At 41.7% G+C, this 22541-nt stretch overlaps 1 protein-coding gene across 4 annotated transcripts in view; it reads right to left on the reverse strand.

The window, feature by feature from the left end:
* Positions 1-22541, reverse strand: part of LOC142932743 (uncharacterized) — a 92703-nt gene that overhangs the window by 26774 nt on the left and 43388 nt on the right. For 3 of the 4 annotated variants that reach the window (XM_076076784.1, XM_076076785.1, XM_076076787.1), the window contains exons 16-26: positions 14817-14861; positions 9644-9697; positions 9524-9568; positions 8431-8463; positions 5210-5248; positions 5048-5083; positions 3583-3618; positions 3107-3151; positions 2234-2287; positions 1699-1752; positions 299-370 (exon numbers count right to left, since the gene is read on the reverse strand). In XM_076076784.1, the coding sequence (XP_075932899.1) occupies positions 299-370; positions 1699-1752; positions 2234-2287; positions 3107-3151; positions 3583-3618; positions 5048-5083; positions 5210-5248; positions 8431-8463; positions 9524-9568; positions 9644-9697; positions 14817-14861 (513 nt within the window). The remainder of the gene's footprint in view (positions 1-298; positions 371-1698; positions 1753-2233; positions 2288-3106; positions 3152-3582; positions 3619-5047; positions 5084-5209; positions 5249-8430; positions 8464-9523; positions 9569-9643; positions 9698-14816; positions 14862-22541) is intronic. The other variant, XM_076076786.1, reaches the window with a different exon arrangement.

The following is a 22541-nucleotide window of genomic DNA, read 5'->3' on the forward strand; positions in this document are numbered from 1 at the left end:
CAACAGATATAAGCTCCAAAGTGGGAGGATAGGTGATTACCCAGGCTGGGGTTATCCAATGGTGGATTACTTAATGGCATTGCATCTCCATAATGCCATGGCAGCTACACAGTTAGAAGACCTAGCTTATTGTACCTTTTTTTTACTGCTCTTACAGCTGCAGAGGATATATGCCTTGGGAAAATCTGTTGTATTGTTGTTCTCCTGTTTTACAGTTTCTATGTTTATGCCCTGTGACTCAAGAGCTAAAGCCAACACGGTTAGATGAAAGTGACTTTCTAAACTTGGTAGTACGCACCATATAGCCACCTCCAAGCTCTCCAGGCTCACCCTTAGGTCCCAGTGGCCCCATCACTCCACCAGAGTCTCCCTACAAACAGAAAAACTGAAGTTTCTCCATAGACCGTATGTCAGACTGGCTCTGTCATCTCAGCAATGCAAAGGGTTTACTGTATTACACACTGGGAGGTGAACAAGGAATAGTCTGGAGGGTGAAGCAGGGGCACACAACATTTACCAGGATCACTTGGCACATCAATAAGCATGAACGGTAACATTGTTTGTTCGAGGGGACAGCTTTTGGCACTGCATGGACCTTACAAAGGACACTGAGCCACAGTCGCCCAACTTATTTCTATCACCTATTTCTATAAGATTTTCATCCTTGCCTAGCATGTATTCTAAATTTCAATGGCAATATCACCATTATAACCAAGATCCTGTGGATAACTATCCAGCTGAATGTCTTCTTCTACTCTTTACTACAACTGTAACTGTACATTTGATGAAAATGCACTAAAAATACAACCTGGAGAGTTCCATGCTAGAGATTGGACTAAAATGTCTGATGACTCCATGAGGCTCGCGTTACCTTCCTGTCGGTCTAAACTTTACTGTAGAACCGTATGTAACTCAAATCTGCCGTTTCTGGCTAAAATAACATGACATATTTTGGGAAAGAACATCGATTTGTGTCAGATGTGAAGTCCGACTGCTTCTTTTCGCCGTTAATAGCGGTCGCTGTGTTTCGAGTCGTGGTGCGTTTATGTTAATCTCGGATCTTTTGAACACAACTTGCTCTTAATATTTACAAAGTTTATATTTGTACGACTCTATCGTTAAAAGGACAGTGTGTAGGATTTGGTGGCATCGCTCACTCCTCCCTTTCGAGTATTGAACCATGGTAACACCGATAATCACCAGCTTCATATTTACCGTACAGACATTGTTTATCTTTTCACATTTATTTATAGACTACCACATGAATGGATCAGAGGTGATAGTACAGCAGAGAGGAATATATATATGTGTGAATGGATGTAGAAGGCTCCAGCACTTTAGGTTTTATTTCTCTGCCTGTGGGTGTAACAGAGTGACTCCAGTGGGTGGGGAGTCTTACTTTCTTTATTTTGACGAGTGACAAACACCAACAAATATGCATCTCAACTGCACACTCTTCCACTTTCAACACAGTGTTTGGAACAAGTCCTACTGCAAGAAGAAATTTGTGCACAAATGGCAGAGTTCTCAGAGGCATCAGAGGCAGGAACACCGAGTTAAAACTTGATTGAGAACGGCACGCAGGGCCAGTAATCTGAAAGGTGTCGTCATGAGTTGTCTAGCATGGTCAACGTGTGATAAAACATCATAGCTTCATATTTTTCTTTGAGGTGAGAACTTGATTTGAAGATTACTTACCTTTTCTCCTTTCAGGCCATCTCTCCCAGGCAACCCTGACTCCCCTAGCGAGCCCTGTAAATAGTGGTGAAAAGAGACACATCTATCACCAGGCCTTCATCTCCTCACACACATTTATCTCCTCCTCCTCACTGCTTCAGCGGGCTGCCGTGTTCCAACATAATTTCCCTTAGCCAGGATTTATGAAATGCCTCTTTTCCCTCCCTGCTTTTGAGTAAAGACAGATGCTCATTACCGAAGCAGGTGTGGAGAACAGATTGAGCCTCTGCCTCCGTTCCTGGCATAAAGAGCTTAGATTTGCCTCTTTCCACTAATTAATTCTTAAATTTGATTACTGATCGTCTGTGTAAAAAAGTCTGGACTTTTCTTCCTACTTCCTCTCTGTCTCTGCCTGTTGAGGTTTATCTGTTTATCTCTCTCTTTCATTTTGGCAGGCTGACTTAGAGAGTCGAGGATATGGCAAGGTGACAGATAAGGCAATGAAAGAAAGGAAGGCTTGACATGAAGTGCTTGTGTCTAGCGCCAATATACTTACTGGCTCGCCTGGCAGTCCTGGGAGACCAGTGGGTCCAGGCAGGCCTTGCTTACCCTGGCAAAACACAAAGGAAACCAATACGTTGGGCTATTTTCTCCGTTTGTTTGGTGACAGAACTGTCTGGGCTTTCAAATGTTACAGCCCAGCCTGCTCCACTGGACACGACATTCGAGAGTATTTCAAATAGCAGTGTTGTTTAACAACACTTTTTTAATAAGCCATGGTTAGTTTCATGGCAATTACTGTATGACGAGGATATCATCAGGACTGGGGAACAGTAGGTTTGTATGCGCATCTTATTTCAAATGCAAGCTTATATCCTGGTTATGCCGTAATTCTAGATAAGCTCTTAATTCCCCTTTGTGACTCATTACTGCGTTTGTATAAAATGAACGATCCACATATTACTATGGAAACTGAGCTTACGTTGAAACAACTGGTAAAATGACTACACAAGCGTCAGTACTTCTGGATAAGAACTTTTCATGATTGGGATAAAAGGTTATCTGCATTATTATTATGATGGTTTTATAATATTTTTATGAACCAAGTAAAAAAACAATACTCACGTATCCTCAATTACAAGAGTCAAGACCTCTCGACTCTTGGTTTACAGTGAATGCATTTGCAATAGTTATGTAGACTAGTTATGTAGACTAAGCATTAACTTGTTACAAGTGTAATATGCAATTATCGTTTACATTTATCCCTTTATTAAAAGATAAACGTGTCAGGAATTATTTTCTTCCAGACTTAAACTTTGAACTTCGAAATTTGAAACCTTCGTCTCACTGTTGCTTATATTCAGCAGGTTTTCTTCTGCGTTTGACCTGTAAGTGGTAAAGCTGACATAAGATAAATACAAAGACTCGCCTCTGGTCCTTGATCCCCCTTGAGTCCTGGCGGCCCAATGTTTCCCTGTTACAGCACAAACAAAGGATGAGTGAGAGGTATGGGGGAGGCAGGAAAATGGAGGAAAAAAGCATTAGCTGCTTGTCACAATACAATATCTGAATTCAAGATAGAAAAGAATGTGGAGGCATAAAAGTCGACAACGGACAGGACTTAAGGTGTGTTGCTATCAAAAACACCAAAAAGGATATGTATGATCTCTGGAATGTTGTCGTGCGGGACTTACTGTATATCAAAGAAAGTCATTTTTTTCATACAATACAAATGGCTTTCATCAACAACATGTATACTCCTTACAGATTTATCCTGTTGTAGCCGTTGCTGCACAACACAGAGTAACACTCAATGGGTATAAAATAATTTGGAGCCCTATTTTGTTGGCAGTGGGTATCAATGCTGAACTTCTAGTGCAAGTGTTAAGTCTTACAACAAGTTACCTTGAAACCTAGCGGTCCTTGAGTTCCTCTCTCCCCCTTCAGAACGTAAAAGGAGAACACCATCATTTGTCAAGAAGTGCATGAAGAAAATAGTCATGTAGTCACCTTCTGATGACTGGGGTTAGGCTGAACAAAATGTCCTGAAGGACCTTCATGAAGTAAGCTTTCATATTGTGTGAAGGTTAGGAACAGTGTTTCCTTTGCCAAGTTTGCTTCTTTGTGAATGTGAATACAATCAAAGCAGTAACTTCAAAACAATACCCCTGAGATACCATACAGAACCTTTTATGCTCTTGCATTAATACCACTTACACTCATTGTGGTTGTATGCTGAGTGTTTGGTTTGGATGCCTGCTACAATTCAGTACATCTCTTTCATTTGCAGCTTCTTATATCTCCACATGTAATTTATTATCTTTTGATGTTAGGTTAATAGCTGCATCAGTGGCTTTGTAATCTGCTTGCTTCAAGTAGATGCATCTGTTGTTTTGAAGTCCAAACAATAATCGTATGCCAATTTATTCTGTGTTCCACCTCTGTGGTGCACAAAGGCCCTGTTCACACCTGGTATTAAGATGCGTCTTGAGTGATCCGATCACAAGTGCACAGCTCTAAGTGCAAGTATGAATGCATCCAACACGCATTGAAGACATATATTATATATATATATATATATATATATATATATATAGGTATATTGGGCAGCATATGGCCACGTTCTTTTAGCAGTGTAATGTTTAGTGTTTACGTGAATGTGTCCTGGGCCACCATGGGCCATCTACTCAACGGACGTGTTCTGCGTAAGCGGAGGTATGTACTCAACGACGTCATATTAAAGTGCTACTACAGGCAACAACTACAGACAAAAAAATACCGTCGGAATTTTTTGAAAAGCCCATGGTGATATATTACAAGTGCGTCAAACATCTTGGGTGATTTGGTTTGCCTGGAACACGCCAAGGAATAGACCCAGTCTGTATTGTTTGGATTTCTTCTTCTATTAATTTCTGGCAGACATGGCACGGGAAGGGCATCTCTGCCTCCCGCCGGTTAAAAACAACAATGCATTTGGTCTTCGTAAACAGAAATGATGATGTGTATTTGCATTTAGAGCTGGGAAGTGAGAGCCAATCACAAGTGAAGGGGTCACTCGAGACGCATGTTGAGACGCATTCTAATGCTAGGTGTGAACTGGCGTACTTATAGCTGTCTACTTGTGATCGGATCACCCAGGACGTAATGCCCGGTGTGAGCTGGAGGACATCAAACTCATCTGAACAGCAGGTGATGTTCAGTTGTTCTTAACGAATCAAATGTCAACACTGCTTTTCTTGAGGTTACATAAGAAATGGAAACATGATCGCACGCTGTGGTGTCACATGGTGGATGCAATGAAAACTACGAGTTTCTTATAATCAAATTGTCTTTACTGAGAAATATAGCAATTATGAGGGAAGATATTTACCTCATCTCCCTTTTCTCCCTTCTCCTTCATTACGTCCTACAACATAAGAGAAAACAGACCTCTTCAGAATCTGACTGAAGTGTACATTGTTTACAATTTGAAGAGGGACCACAGACACTACACACCAACAGTTCAAGTTTTATGATACAAACAGCTGCTTACAGTTTCAGAGAGCTGTCTTAATCCATGAGCTGTCATCACCTAGAAGTAGGGAAGAAGACACAGTGTTCCCTGAACAGTCTCCTCTGATCTCACAATTACTGCAAGTGACAGCTGTTGATTGTGTTTAAAGGCAATATAGAAGTAAACATCTTTTCTTGGTTAGCAAATCTAAAATACATTCATATCTAGATAGAATGTTTTTATATTTCCTTTCGATCTTAAGTGAATCCCAGAAATGGTGCAGAGCTTCTTACAACAAAACTAAAGGAAATGAAAGGGTCAAGGTCAAGAGCAACCAGCGGAGGTGCCTGAAAGCTGCTACGGGTGAAGAGAAGAAATGTCCGCATTAATACCCAAATCAAAGCAGCAATTGTTTCTACAGAGTTACTTGATCCTCGTATTATTCTTTGTAGAGGCTACACATGAAATTGAAGACCTTCGAATAACATTACAATGGATCAGAACACAATCTGATCACTTCATCAAAATAAAAATACAGATGAAAATGTACCCACGACACACTGAGGATTAATTGCTATTCAATGGCCAAACTACTGACTGAAAAGAGCACATTGAACACAAATGTATACAAAAATGCATTCCAGTTGTCGAATGTTTATTTTCACCACTTTAAAAATATTAAATTTGTCTCTAAATTGCAGTTCTAAGAAAGGCCAGAACAATCTTTTTAAGCCGCACACACCAGGGAGAGACGGTGTCGTCACTGAAGATAAAAGAACTGCTCATCATCACATTTCTTTGTTGACACTGGAATCTATATAATAAAAGCAGGTGACACAGGCACATCTAGATACAATCTGGATTTGAGATGCAGAATTAATGTTGGTGTAAATTGCACACAATGTTTCAAAAGCGAGGGCAACGCTTAAATCCCAGTGTATTATAAAAAGCAATCAACCATTGCAAAGCAATCTAGAGAGCAAACCTAATTATCCATCTATAATAATCAGAACGCGTTACATCTAAATGTCCTTGGGCCCTTTGTGTTGTGTTAACCACATGTTTCACCCCTGTATGCAGTTATAACCAGTTCAGTCTTGGGTGGTTTTGGTACAACGAGCAAAGAAGCAAGAGCCAACAGAAGCAATCTTGGAACTGAAAGGCACATCAAGATGGGGAAAATGTTGGTGCCCCCATGGCACTCCAATTTTGTAAGGATGTGCCTTCTTATGAGGTCATGTCCACCTGTTCAGGTGTCATTGTTTCCAGACTAGTGTGTGCCAGCGAGCCCTTTGAGAGTGTTACTGTGATATAGGGCTATATAAAGAAACTTGACATGAAGCCCTCCTTCAGAAGCAACGATACAAATAACCTTCGGTAAGGTACTGAATCCACTGTTAGCCCCGCTGGATTGTCTGCATAATCAGTCAACCTTCAACCTGCAGTCACTCACCAAAGCAGCTGCTGGCATTTTATTGTTTGCCTCAGATGCTGAACAGTGTCTCAGTTCCATCAGTATGTTACCAGATCAGAAATGTCAGCCAGGTTTTACCACATAGAACCTTTTCTTTAAAATAAGTTGGAAAACCTGTTTCAGTTTAATAGATGATATAATTATATTGTAAAGCAACACTGGCAGCAATAAAAACAGGACAGCCTCAGAGCTGAAAACTGTTTTGCCACTTTAAGGGGGGTCGGGGGAAGTGATGGCAATGCATGCCTTTAAGCCCACTGCTCCTCCCCGTCACTAATAAACAAAGGCACGAGAAGCTTTATGAAGGGAGGGTAATGATCCAAACCCTTGCTTCTGCTGTGTAAGGGAAATCAATGCTTAACTGCCAAAATTATCTGCCACGGGAAAGCAGAGCATAGACAGAGACTGGCACTAAATATTCAAACAGCCTCATTTATCAAATGACTAATGTTTTCCCCTCTGCAGTGTGCTATAGCATTGTATACATCTCCTATATCTCGGGTGGCCCATACCTCATTGCACAACAATGAACACAACTGACTTTACATTTTGATAGAACATTTGTCTTGCTTCCTTAGTTGAAATGAAATTTGAATTTGGGGAAAAGAGACAACTATTCAAAAATAATTGCAAAGCACAACCTCAATGTTTTGAAAAGGCATTACAACCGCCTCTATTGATATCTATTCTTATTATTAAGGGAGTAGACTTGTTGATGGTTAGACAGAAACCAGCGAAACCAGTGGAGGGTGAGCGATATTTGTTCTCCGTGTAATTAAGTTGTCAAATTTCCATATGAATCGCTTGCTAACAAGCAATGAGAATAAGAATGAAAGCAATCAAACTTTGTTTCCAAAACTCGTGTCTGAAGCCTTCAGAGGCTTTAACAAGTCTTTAGAAACAAAACCCATTAGGACAGAGTCACCGAAACGTCAAACCCCCTCACTTTGCGACACGTGAACTCCAACACCATGCTTTCGTTTGACACTTTTATACTTGTGTACTCTTATAGTTGCAGCATTTTTTTGGAGTCATTTCTGCCCCCTCGCAGATCCTTTACTGATTTGTCACAATGTGTTTCTGACTTTGAACTGTCGGAGCAATGAGTTCTATCATCCCAGCACCACCCACCCTGTGTCACCTTCAGCGTGCATCAGACAGCCACCATGACGTCAGGGTTTCTGTGCTTTTATCCGTTTCTTCACTAAAAGCAGCACGACTGTGGTGTCTTCCAACAAAAATCCTTTTACTGTAATTTATAATTATGGACATTATAAACAGGTCATGTTCTGCATGGCCCCCATTAATCTACACTGTAAAGATTTTTTTTTTTGCTCCAAGTGAAAGATTACGACATCAGTGGGTGATGGCTAGTGCAAATGTGATAATTGAATACTAGATAGGAAAAGGAAATCACAGTTCACAGCATGCAGTGCAGGCTATTTTGTGCTGAGAACATTGAAAAAAATAAATCACTGGGAGCTTGTTGCCAACTACCTGTAAAAAAGAAGCTCTTCCTTGGAGAAATTCAACAGAGCTAATCTCAACCGCCTTGAAAAGACTGTCCATGTTTCATGCCCTTCATCAACACTGATCCACTGCGTTAAAACTAGATATCTAAAGACTGAACAATTCTGCAGGCTTGTCAAAGAATGGAAAATGGTCTCAAGAGGACATGTCCCCATGTTGGAGATGTCAATGCAAAGGCGAACACTGCACAGCATAAATAAAATCTCATACTAATTGACAATGAACGATACTCTGTAAGGTGGGTTTTTGTACTTACGGGACCAGGAGGACCAGGAGGCCCAACATCACCCTGAAAATACAACAGAAACATAATATCAATCACTATTTAAAAGACTGAGAGACAGAGAGAAAGACAGCGACAAAAACAGGTACAGTAATAGAAAAAAATACACAGCAAAAACTTGAGAAACTACTTTTGAAAGCAAATTGCCACAGATGACCTCAAACAGAGCATCAATGGAGCAACAATAAAAGAGGCAATAACATGACCAGACCTCAGAGAAAATACTGGCCTGCTCAAGAGATCTACAAAGAGCCATGAGATGAGTGGAAAGAAAAAAAAAAACACTGAAGAAGAGCATACTTCAATGGTGCATGTGCATCCTGTAGAACAATGGTATGCATGTATATATTAATGGGCGTACTGAGTGCTCCAGGGGACCATAGACAGTCCTTAATTGTGATGCATTGCATCTGGGAGCCTCTACTCTTCCATTCATAATTTATAAGCTATAACTTGTGCGCTTTTAACAAAGCAAGAACAAAGCACAACATCTGCATATATACACAGTACAATTAACAACTACAAAGCACTCCGTAAATACATGCTGTACCGTACCAAGCCCACACAATCCTCTAAATGAGCAATTTTAATAACAAAAAAGGTTTGGAAGTGTAAAATCTAGGTTTGGAGCATAAACCTTAATCCTGGGAACATAAGGATTTAAGGGTTTGATTAAACAAGCCGCATAGCTCATGTGCAATTTACCATGATATATTCTCATCTGATCTTTTGATTTTTTGGCTACCATGACATCGTAAAGGTAAGGTTAGGTCAGGTAAAGAATATTAGCCATGCTCGGGGAATGTGTCAAAGTCACTCGGTCCATCACTTGGGTCCAGAAGATAAAACAGTCAAACCTCCTCTGATTTTGTACAGATGCATGGTTCCCAGAAGATGAGTCCTACTGACTTTGGTGATCCCATTACTTTTTCCTCTAGCACTACCATGAGCTTGACATTTTGGTGACCATACAACACATTCTAATGACTTTTGTGATCCTCTGATCCGCTTCTTCCACAAACAGAGTGAATCAACATGTATGACACTTGACATTGATGTGACTTACTTTTTGTCCTTTCATCTCGCCGGCCCCTTCCGCACTTGGCCGACCCTGTGGAAGGGAGGCCTTGGTTAATGACTCTGTAACATGACGGCATTGTAAACGTCACTGCCGGAAAATACCTACAGGGTCTCCTTTCTCTCCTTTTCCCCACGGGACTGCAGACTCACCCCGCTCCACCTGTGTATGAACAGAGTCGATCTTTGACAGTGAATGACAGCGAAGGCAGGGCAGAAAGATGGAAAGCTCAGAGAGTGAAACTTAGACAAGGGCAGACGTAATCAGAAAAACATACCCAGTATTGTGTCATCTCACAGTAAAACCGGTAGGAATAAAAGGGAACAATATGTGACTTTGTGATGCTGTGGTGTTGAAGGTCTAGCAGGATAATGATAAACTCAAGCCCCTGTTGCATTGCAGCACATTTCCATGTTAAAATCATTCCCCTGGCTGCCAATAGATGGCACTTTATGACTGCTGGTGAGCTGTCCTTAAGAGTATTTTTAATAGGATTTGTTCCTGTCAGTTCTGTGGAGAGTCCTCTAAGTAAACAGAAACCTTGGTCAAGACACACAGCGAATGAGTAATTAAAAAGATGTGTGTTAGAACATTGTCAAATTCTTAAAGCATCAGCAGAATCACACTGTATGCATTTCCCACCTTCTGATTACCAGCAATCATTTTAGTTACATAGCAGATGTTTGGCAAATAATTCACCAAATGCATCTGGAGGAGCAGAAATGCATTGTTTCACATCCCAGGACCCGCTCAACGAAGATCATTTGTTGTGATAATTTTGTTCTTCTCCAAACACAGAGAAAGAAAAATATAGCTTGTCCAACAGAGATTTTAGTTATTTTGTATGACGTGTACAGATTTGTAGGGAACGCTCCAGCGATTACGACATTATGGAGCATCTGTTTAGCAATCTGAGAAGACGGAGAGACATCTGAGAAAGGTTGCAGCATATTTGCACACTCCTTAGCGGCGCCTTGACTCGAACAAACAATATCTGCCATTCGGTTGCAGCCCCTCCCCCACGCCTTCCCCCCAGCTAACGACAGCCGCTGTGATACCGTTCATTTAATGAGTTATAGTCACTGTTTCCTCATCCAAATTATGAGCTGTTATTAAGTCAGTACACTGCTGCGATGTATGAACAGATGGATTGTTCTATTAATATTTTAGGGGGGGGAGGACGGACCAGTGGCAAAATTGACTTTGAGTACTAATTGAATTCTGTTCAGCTTTATCAACCACATGGGAACTCGTGATTTTACCACCATAATCTTAACATAATCTTGTTATTTTATCATTGTTGGCCTGCTATCAATCAGAGGCCTTTTTCTTAACAAAGGCTGCTCACAATACAGTACAGCATCTGTCTTACAGTACATACTATGCTTTATACAGAGAAAATGTTTTCACACTGAGTCATTAGTCAATGTAAATCACAGACTTATATATGTTTAAATATTTCTGTTGTAAGATCGCCATGGAAGATCATTTAAAGCCAGTTTATTGGCAGAGGGGTACAACGTAATACACCTTTCAAAGGAGATTAACTGCAGCACGGCCCGTATTTATCTAGATTATCACTGTATTTACACAATGAGACAGTGAAATGGTCCAACTGTGGAAGTCTGTGGGTGATATGTTCACTTTGAGGCACCTCGAGTCATCAAACTGTAATTTAGCCTGTCTGCATCCCTCTCCGTCTCTCCATCAATGTCTGCAGCATTCTGTCAGAGCCCGTATGAGGCTGTCAGTGGGAGATACCGTTATGGAGATGTGATTCATGAGAACACCGCCTTCCCGGCACAGACTTTTTAGTTTTTCCACTTTAAAACATTCACACTCTGCTGAGCGAGTGAGAGGGGGCCGGGCTCACACAGATGTTACATGAGCTGCAGTTTAGTCTAACTTGCGTCTGTTTTGTCTAAGCTAAACAATGCACAAGGATGGCCACTGAGAATCTCTGGTGCTGCTCAATTATTACTGTTCCTGGAAACTGTTACTTTCCATTCCATTTAGCTTCTCGTCCTCATTATGTTGGATTGTCTAAATTCCTTTAAATGTGGGGCGATGCTTTCGCTTTAAGGGATTCAAATGTGAAGTGATTCTCTGGGACAAGAGACTTTTTCTTGTCATCCACAGTAAGCATGCATTTTTATGACAAAGATGTATCTGTAATGTAAGGGCTGATTCGTGGCAAGGGCACGGCTGGCATGCACGTTGAATGTAAGCATTCTTTGCGGTGCATTTCTCCATAACATCAGCAGGAGTCAAAGGAACGCTTTAATCATATTATTTAATCATAATGCAAGCCTTAATCTAATCGCTACACAGGTAGCTTTGGTCTCCTGCGGGCTTTGTCACCTGCAGGTGTTACTCTACCTTTCATCAGTCTGAAATCAGTTTGATGTTACAGAAAGCTGATAGATTTGCTTTCTTTAAAAACGTGTGTTAGAGTTTAACCCACAATGTTGAACAATAATTACGTGTTACTGTTACTGCACTTTCATCACTGGTGATGAAAATCAAAGAGAACTATGAAAACATATGCTGGACCCAAAATCTCAGAGCTATTTTCCTCTCTGCCAACTGAAGGTTTGCATTTTACGGCTCCATTTTATGATATGAGACTGATTCAAGCGAGATAATAAAACTGCAACTCAGTAGCCAATTACAGAAAACTCATGAAAAGTTAATCAAGGTAATCTCTGTTTGCCATTTTATTCTCAAGCATGACTTACAAGGGCATGGAAAAATCGTGTTATTTCTCATCCAAACGAAACCACGATCCATTTTGCCTTCACCTATGGTGTATCTGCGGCTATCCCATTTGTTTTCAGGTATAATACGTGTGTCCTCATGCAGGAAACTTTCCTTTTCAAGGTTGGCCGGCTGACACTTCTCCTTCCTCTGGGCAGAGGGAGCAGAAGGAATTCTGCGGCCTGAGCTGACAAACCCAGCAAAACGACGCACCTATACATCAACTGAACAGCTGCGGTCGGCAGGTTGTCCACTACACAATAGCTTTCACTCTCAGCATGATCACAAGTGGGCCACTGGAGGCCCGGTGGGTTGGTGGTGGGGGCTGAGGGGGTCAGGTTGGGTTTGTGAAGGAAGCGGGTAGCAACAAAGACAGCAGGCGGCCTGGTAGAGGTCCATGTCTGCACGCTTTTTTCACACCGCGTGTCTCATGAGCCTCTAGTGAGCTACAGCACCCATGGGCTTCATGAAAATGATTACAGACCCTTTTTTTATTGCAAAAGCACTGTACGTAATGGCCATCTGCCTGTTTTGGAGTGTGAGCACTGAGTCACGCTGTGCTGCGCTGCAGGAGGTGCAAGGTGGGAACAGCTATTTAACTTGCACACTAGACAGGCTATAATTGACTGAAAGGTGCCATTTCTGACAAGGGAGATCCGTTCCTGACTGCAAACAGAAAAAAAACGTCAGTCAAGGACAGATGTCTGGTCACATATACGTCTGACTTGTCTTGGCAGACGACTTGGGACAATTACTTACACACTGTACGTCTTTATACAGACAACACAGTGCAGATGATTAAACTCCTCTCCTTTTTGGAGGACTGCGAGAATGAACACTGCTCAGTCATCTTGACAATTCACCCTTGCTGGAAGTGCGGGTAAGGGCCAGTTTATCAAACGGGGAGACAGCTCAAATCTACTTTAAATGCTACATGTCAGTACTTTGTTTGGTGATGAACAATGCTTTGAGGGGTGCCTTGACACTTGCTCCTTCCAGGGTTCCTGGGGGACCCTGGAATTACAAGCAGTGAAACAGTCTTTACACACAGAGAAAGCATAGAAGGATTTCATGCCACAAAAAAAGATGATTTATGTCTAATCAATGCTCTTCAACCACCCTAAGCTTTCCTGACCTTGTCATGTTTACTTTTAAAAAACATCATGATGACATGGCTGTCCACAAGCAGTCTATAGATTATCTTTAACGGTGTCTGTTGAATGCCTATCACAGACTCTCTCGTTGTCGCACAATGCTAATTTGGCTTAAAAATAACCGCTGCCCCCTTAAATGCAAGCACCGTCCTGCTGCCACTGCACAAGAGAAAGTGATGCCCTGGTGTGTGTTTCGAATAGATGATTTTGCCCCCGAGATCCTACCTCAGCAAAACAGGTGACTCATAAATGCCAATACCAGGGGATGGAGGCAAAGCTGGCACATGCTAAGGGTATCATCAGGACCTTGCCATTTAGAAATGTCACACCTTCTCCGTCGTGTCTTTCTTTTGTCCTACAACTTTATGAGTTATTAAGGAGGCAGGGGATACATTCAGTCATGCAGAAGAGGTTTAACAGTGAGTAGCTCAAATTTTACTCAAGCTAATTGAATCTATTGAGCATAACGGTGATAGAAGCAGAACAGAACCTTTCTGGATTTCTGGATGATATAAAGTACGAGAAACCCTGATGTCCTGATCAAGAGTGTAATTAGGGCGATAGTGCATGAAAATAATTGGACACCCAAAGCTACGGAGCTACATGATGCCTTAATGCTCCTTTTTGTCCTGACATCAGAGCAGTTAAGGGTCTGACGCGCTGTCTCGTTGAACACATCGTGGTGTTTGTGCCCTTTGCTTTGTGGGTCACTACACAAACACACTAAACAGTGTCTGGGATTGGTTTGGACGCCTGAGGAAAACACCATAATTCAACGGGCCTTTAAGGAAAACTTGTCATGCTCATCAATACAAGCATTCTCAAGGGCTATCTCAATACAACCCTTGTGGTTTTGTGCTATTAATATACCCTGCTTGCAGCGGTATGGGAGAGGATTTTGAACAGATCAATACAGCCTAAGCATGGAATTAATGCACAAAGTTTCCAGAGATGTTTCGCTAGTGAGAGTGTAATTCCTCCTTTTAAAGCTGGATTTTATATTGCATGTCTGTTGTGCTGATTGACTGTTTGCTTTAACATGCCTTTATAATTATGATCACTTTGCAACTTTTGTTATGTGTCCACTTTTAGCCATATGTCTCAACTGAAATAGACACTGGTAATCTCAGGGGGAATTCCTGGTCAAATGAAGTTCAAAATTGATTTTGAGGCTATAAAAGCCGTTTGGTTTCATTTGAAATCACTGCAAAAATATCAGGTTATTATTCCTAACATTGAGATGGATGCATAAAAATAAAATATATTGTATGTCTAGTTGTTTTTATATAGTTGTTGGTTTATTCATCTTTTTTCCTCAAATCAAAAATCTAAATGTTATGTGTGTGTCTGTGTTACTGGATATCATTTACAGGCAGGCCTCTGAGTCCAGGCTCCCCAGTCTTTCCTCTCCGTCCCTAAGGAAGGAAAAAAAAAAAGATGAGTGAGTGGAGATAAAACAACAGGTGTGGTTGGGCATACATGCTGCCAGCAATTAAGGCTAGACAGCAACTCACAGTCTCTAATTTGCTTTTAATTAACAACAAGAAAACAGCTTAATTGCTGCACCCCGTGCAGCCCACTAGTCTTTGTTCCCTCCTCTGGTTTACTGCCTCCTTTCCAGCTGTGTGATTCCCTCAGTGCATCAATCAACCCGAGGAGCAGATACAGCCGCAAACAGACCAAGCCAGCCATGTGCTGTCCAGCAATGCAAAACGAGGTCAGAAGGAAGCGACCATTTTCAACCATTTTTGCTTGTTTCGAAGGCGCTTCCTTTTTTGACAACTTGTGAATTGCAAAAGGCCTTCGCGCTTGAAAGTCGGCGAGGCTTGAAAAGCTGACATCGTAATGAGATGTAATGCGATCCGAACCAAACCGAAGTTGGTATGATGTACATTAAGAGGGTTTATGTCCTTGTGAGAAAAGAGGATAATCCTTCCAGCTATCCTATAAACTGGCAGAGCATCACTGGCCCTGTGTTATAAGGAATCCCTGGAATTAGCTGGCTTTCACACACACAAGACAGATGTAAAATCAACTCAATTAGGAGATGGTAATACTCTGGCCAGTATCGTTTCACTGTACAACAGTGTAATCAACGGCAGAAGTAGGAGACAAAACAGATATCTGTATTATGGCTACACATGATTACCTCCTGCTAATAGGAGTTTCATCATCTGACAAATTGCAATATTGAAACATTGTATCTCTCTCCTACTGTACGTGTCAGAGAGGTTAGCATAAAAACACTTCTCTCCTCCACCGAGTTAGTTAGTTCTGTGGAGGAGGACGGATCACTGGCGGCTGAGAAAAAAAATCGAGAATCACAAAGCAACGCCCCCGAATCTTTCCTTCTGAAACTCCATGTAGGCAGACTTTGATTAACTGGGTCGAATTTGACGTGTGCGTTTGCCTGCAAAAAAACAAAACAAAGCAAGGAACACGCGATTGCTTTTAATCATCTGTTTGTATGTGCGCTCATGCTTACATGCTGTTGGTGTTTCTGTTTGTAGCCCACAGATTAGAGGAATAATGAAAAGCTGGAGAAGCCAAGGTGTAGTAGAGTAAATATTAACCCTAATAATGACACAGTGGAACCTGTGTGTGCCTCCTTTTGGGAATTGCATGCTTTCCTCTGTTCATGCTGTTTGATGTGGCAACAAAGGTTTGGCCAGCGCCTTTTGATCATCTGTGTTAATGTGGCTTTGAGGAAACATGTGCTTTAATGTGAGCATGAAGGAGTGCCACCTAGAGAAGAGCTGGAACTGCGCTGACGTGCAGAAACAGCACCTTTAAACCTTAAAATCCTTTGCTTCAAATGACTAACATTATGTGGCGTTTGAACAGAATCTGGACCGTTTTTACTTTTTTCTCTTTCACCGTGAATGAAAAGGCTGACATTGAATTGTTGCTACATTTGCATAAAGTTCAGACTGTGTTTTCTAGCCTTATCGCCCTCTGCTGCCCTTTCTCCCCTGAACTCAACAACAAAAGCAGATTACACAGATTTAGCTAATGAATATTTAATTTGCTATTATTCCAAACAGGTCATGAATTATGCAATTTTCTAAATTATTTCTCCACATTTACCCTTAAAACCTCTTTTAACGCCAAATTAATTTGGTGTCCACTTATTTGCATATTATCAGCAAAATAAACAGCTTTATATTCACCTGCCAGTTTACTAGGTACACCTACCTCAAACGAATGCATTGTAATTCAACGGCCCTGCTATGAAGTCGATTTCATGGTGATCATAATATTCAGTTTTTGTTGAAACTGATGTGTGTTGATTCAACTCTATGGCCATTTAGGGGCACTTTTTGTTGTGGCGCTGCTGAATTGTATTTCATTGTACTAAGAGGTGTTTCTAATATTAATGGTGCGTTAAACCAGCCTTACTTAGTCCGGTTGAACCAAACTCTGGCGCTTTTAACCCCCTTGGTGCGGTTCGTTTGGCTTGGTGTGAACGCCGGACAAACAACCACTTTCTGGTCGGCCTCGAAGTGTTGGTTTCTGACCAACAATATCTGGAGCGGTTCATTTCAGGTGTGAACACCGTTTGAAAACAATCACAGGAATTACCATTTATGTGATATCCATAAACACCAACAGCTCACTAATGTTCACTACAATGCAATCCATCAAAAAGACTACACCAGGTGACATTGGGGTGAGACTGACACTTCTGTGTACAGACGACCTCTGGTTAGTACGCCATCCTCAGCAAATCTGTGCACAGTGACAAGAAACAATTTGTCCAGAGCACAGCTGTCATCACCGTTTGCACTCAGTTGACTCTCCAAACTAAAACACCTGCCAGTGACACGGTGAGATAACTGCCTCTGAAGGGACATACTGGCTCTGCAATACTGAGATAATCAAGATGCCAGCAACCGCCGTAGTGCCCATGAGCACCCAAATACTACAGCAACAGATTAAACGGTCCAGCCTTTAGCACAAGTGCGTGAGGTGTTTCGCAGCATTAACTCAGGGATTTAAGTTGAATTCTGTGTTGATGAATTTTCAATGATTTGATCAAGTCTAAATGTCATGCTTGGACCTCCTAGACTTTTGTAAAAGTGTATCTAACAGGATACTCTGACATTTGGAATTGAGGTCATTTTATAATCGTTTTTCAGTCATGTAACAGATATTTTTCTTCTGTTACTGTAAACTGTTTGTGGTCATTGCAGAGAACAACACATGCTTATTGGCACAAGCTAAAGCTACAATTACGATCTTCGGGTTGTATTCCTCCGCCAACCAGTCGTGTTGCAGTTTACATACATGTCTGTGGAGGTTTGTGCCACATTTGAAATTCTCTCCAGGCGTTCCTGGGATATTACTTATGTTCACCAGAATGGACTTGACGGAGAGACGGACGGACAGACAACCCAAAAACATAATGCCTCCGGCATAAAAATTGATACCAGGTAGTCGTATTTCCATTTGTATAAGTGGTGAGTGTTCAAAGTGTCAACATCGACTTGCCTTCATTTTACAACAGTTAATCATGCTTTTCTGAAGGATACACAAAGTTAAGGCGACACATTTGCATTAACTGTTCAAAAAATAAATAATTCAGCATATTATTGTCAAAATGAAAGCATTCAAATGATGTTGATGGTTGTTTTCTAGTTTATCAAAACTGCTAATTTTCAAAAAGTTCAAGAAAATTCCACGAGTTGTATACCTGGGTACAAAGCTTCATTGTAGTTCTGTCTTATTGTTTTTGCTCTTTTTTTTACAACGTTTGTGGTGAAGAAGGAAGACACAACACCAGAAGAAAAATGGCAGAGGTAAACTGCAGTCCAAAGCAGTCTCTAGGCAACAGGGATGAACAGCAAACTCAAACTGATGATTTCAACTTCAAAAAAGATCGAAAGAAACGTAAGACAAAGTGAAAAACAGTCTAGCGAGAGCAAGAGAGCAGCTTGCAGTTGGAGTTGGATCATTAATTCTGCTCCGCTAAATTCAAGAGACTTTTAAACTCAACACAACCTCTGTATGCCGAGGCAGGATGTGTCCAAATGATGATAACTAGGATATAACTTAAATTTTAACAGAGTGGCAAGCACACAAGACCAGGCAGCAGTGTGTGTGTGAAACGTTTTCATTTCCTCTTCTGTTTCTCCATCTCTCATGTATCTCTCCCTTTGTGTATAATGTCATAACTCCATTACTCTCATCTCATCCCTCTTTCCTTCTCCTGTCTCCTGTCACTCGCCCTGTTCCTCCCTCGCCCAACTTCCAGCGCCTGGTGGATCACCCTGGCAATCTCTGTTGCTATGCAACGCTTAGTGTCCCATAAATTTGACAACATCCTAGCGCTTGATTATTATTTGAGCGCTGCAGTGTGAAGCCCTCCTTCAGGTCATTGCAGTAGATTAGAGGGAGGGAGAGATAGAGGGAGGCAAGGAAGGAAATGAGGGACGAGCGGGAGGGAAGAAGATGGAGAAACATGAACGGATTGAGGAGGAAAGGAGAGAGAGTCGGAGTGAAAGATGAACTGGCTTCTTGAGTAAACGAAAGACGGGCTGGCAAGAACTAACACATATTCACAAGCACTATTTATCTGTTCCACTCTAAAAACCTGCAAACCGCATAGCAGAAGTGTGAAAAGCACTCCACATTACCTACTAATTCAATAATGGTGCCAGTAAAGCTACGTCTGAGCTGTGGTAAGAAGGAGGCCTCGGTAGATTGACAGCGTATTTTTAATCCACATGGATCCCGGCCCCCGAACCGGCTTCAGCTCTGCTATGAGTTGTAAAGTGTAGAAGGAAAGCGCAGACATGTGGCCCCGGCTCAGTGCTGCAACACAAGCCCCAATCGGAGGGCAAAGTCAACAGCGACAGTGACACACAGCAGAGGCACTCGTTTATGATAACTCCATAATCCTTATCCCAAATGTCAACATGTTCTCTGAGACATTCCCTGTCTGACTACCCGTACCGGGATAACACAGTGGCGTAAAATGGAGAGGCCAGAAGGTGTTGCATTTTCAGCAATAAAGCAGATATACCATCACAAAGCCACATAATCCACCTGACAAATGCCTCTGTCAAGAGGGGTCAGTAGCTAAGCTGGAGGAGCCTCCTGAGATGAACAGCGCAGGACCCGACTCAAACCTGACACACAGCATAGAGGGATTATGATGCTTCTCCTTTCATATGCAGTGGGTAAATCATATCAGTGGGTAAATCCATTTGAACTAATTTCAACATTTACGGTCTTATCTTATTTCAAACACAACACCTCATCTTTGATTTTTGCTAATTTAGCCCCTCTGTGTAAAGAGAAAAGGCAAATTCTCCCAAAAGTTAAAATCTCTATTTCCTATTTACATTTATTCTCTGCTGAATTAGAAATCTATTTTTACTTTGACATCCCAATTGTATTTGTAGGAGCCACAATATGACTATTTTAGACTTGGAAGTTTAGGAGAAACTGTTTTTCCCATTAAGTCACACATTGTACATAACCACCTATTCATCTACCACCAAACCGTTTACTTTGAACACTTTTGACCAAATATTGTCTGGTTCGACACAAACACCTTGACCGACTAATCGTCAGAAACCTGCTTTTCTTTCCTCTGCCTGTCTTACGTGTGACAGAGAAGTTTAATGTCCTGAAGGGAAATCTATCTGACATTACCAAAGCCATGTTGGTCTGCCATGCCCTGTGGCTCATAGGAGAGATGACCTTTTCTTGACTGAAAAAAACTCACATGCCACTCCCACTCTTTCTGCCTGAGCTGAGTCCCGTCTCCCTCTAGGGACATGTAGTCAGGCCACCTGAGCCTTTTGTCGAACTGCTCTACTGTGTTAAAGTGGAACTGACTATGTAGCTGATAAGCAGCAGCTGTATTTGCTTGGTAAACAAATGTGTACAAAACAGTGGAGATAATACAGCCTCCTCATAATGTCCTCATGCCACTTAACAAACAAAGAGTAGATGGTGTGGAGATTTCTGTTGTTGTTTTTGTGCAAGCTGCACTTGCGGCGAGGGGCCAACGACAAAAAAAAAAGACTCTTCCACACAGATGTTCAAAAGGACGATTTAGACCGTCCAAAAAAACACACATGGACATCCAGAAGTGTATTCACACCCAAAGAAAACAGACACAAACAGACAAATGTGCACTTGCCGCATGCACACACACACATACACAGAGAAAGTTTGCCACAGCACAGCCTGTCACAATATTTATTCCCAAGTGTAAAAGCTTGTCTGCCTGTGAAAGATAGGAGGAAAAAAAACTGGACGGAAAAATTACAACCAGATGCACTTTATCCCCTCATTTCTACGGTCAAACCTCGAGTCCCTCAGGAGCACTCATTGTATCCAGATTCAGACAAGATACATACAATTACTCACACTGCCAGCAAAAGCTAATTTATTCTGTAATTAATTCTGAAATGTCATCCCTCCCTCTTGCAAATATTTTCTGATTTCTCATTTTTTTAAATGTGCACCATGAACCATAAGAATCAGCAAGACGAGGGAAAAACAGCATCAATATGCACAAAGAATCTCAATACCAAGATTTCTGCAGCGACCTTTTAAAGCTTGTACCACGTTAAGCTCAACTACAGTACTGTACGTGTCTAATTATCAATTCATATGTTACATACATTCCAGTGTCACAGTTTCTTTAAAGGACCCCCCCCCCCCCCCCTCAAATAAATAGCAATTTGCCATACAATAATCTACAGAGCTCTCTAATATGCATCCTCAGCTTCACCGACATTAATAATATTTCCTCACATGTACACTACATCAGCCCAGCTGCTTCTTCTGGGCGTAAGCCTTAAGATTTCAGCTGAGTATCAGTTGGAGAAGAGGACAAATATTCAGAGTATTCACACCAACTATGCAGCTCAATCGGCTACAGTTGACAGAATTCTCACTAAAGCCCTTTTCACTGTGTCAAATCAGCTATCAACGCTTCTGAGGTAAATATTGATTATACTGCGTGCTTGAAATGTCACAAAACACACTATAGAGACCGCAGCCTCACCTGCTTCAGAATAAGGATCCAATTAGAGACAGACAGCGCAAATTCCCTAGTTCTGACTCCCTGGATGCCATCTTAGGACACTGCACAAGCTCAGAAAATGCCTGGGCACTGGAGCTTGCAAAGATCCCTTGCACTTGGTAAAAGCCTCAATAAAATAGGATTTGTTCCAGTTGTTTACTGAGGGTTAAGAGGAGCGGCTGGGGCAGGAAGAGAACGGCAAAGCCGACAGCTGCCTGGCAGGGGCTCAAATGCAGCTTAGCATTTTCACCATTCTGACTGGCACACAATGCTCTCTTTAACTTCCAGCCATCTAAATATTCAGGGGCGTATAAAGAGATGGCTGACACTGCAGCCGACTTAAGACACAGCTCAGCTGGCCAAGATTGCACATATAGGCTATTGGCTAAAGCTTTCAATGAAGGCTTTCCTCACAGAGACTCAATCGCAGATCCCACGTGACTAAGTGGTGATTTGTACATGTGCCACTAGATGGCAAACTAGCTTCATCACAAACATTGCACACGGTGGGGGACAGAGCCAATGAGGAGGCTGTAAGCTCTCTACGAGAGAGGACAGACATCCTCAATGGATGAATGTATGATGTGTGTTGGGTAACATCCCTAATTAGGCAATCTGGCAATTAGGCTCTGAACACCGTAAAGGAGATTTTTCTGTAGAGGGCTTACAACGATGAGAGAAGAAGGAAATAGACAAGAGCAAGAAGCTGTATGAGAGTGAGAGAAAAGGGACAATCATTTTCACACCGCATTATGACTCTTTTCAAGTGCCACACAACACAAGGGGACACAGGTGGCATTACAAGGGTACGCTGTCATAGAACGCAGCCTCTCATTGGGTAAAATAACCAAGAGCTACTTCAGCAAACACCAAAATCCTCACCGCCACACAGTATGCAAACACTACAGTCAAAGGCAAACACAGGAAATGCAGACTGCAGACAGGGGATGTCTGTGGAAACTAAGCCAAGGCAGTCCCAAGGGAGCCTCAGAACAGCTCTTTACCACAGCCACGTCTCTACCACGTCTGAGTTTTAAGAGCTCATTGATTT

Source organism: Anarhichas minor, unplaced genomic scaffold, assembly GCF_050575085.1.
Source record: "Anarhichas minor isolate MPS153535 unplaced genomic scaffold, ASM5057508v1 ptg000058l, whole genome shotgun sequence".
In the NCBI taxonomy this organism is placed as follows: Eukaryota; Metazoa; Chordata; class Actinopteri; order Perciformes; family Anarhichadidae; genus Anarhichas; species Anarhichas minor.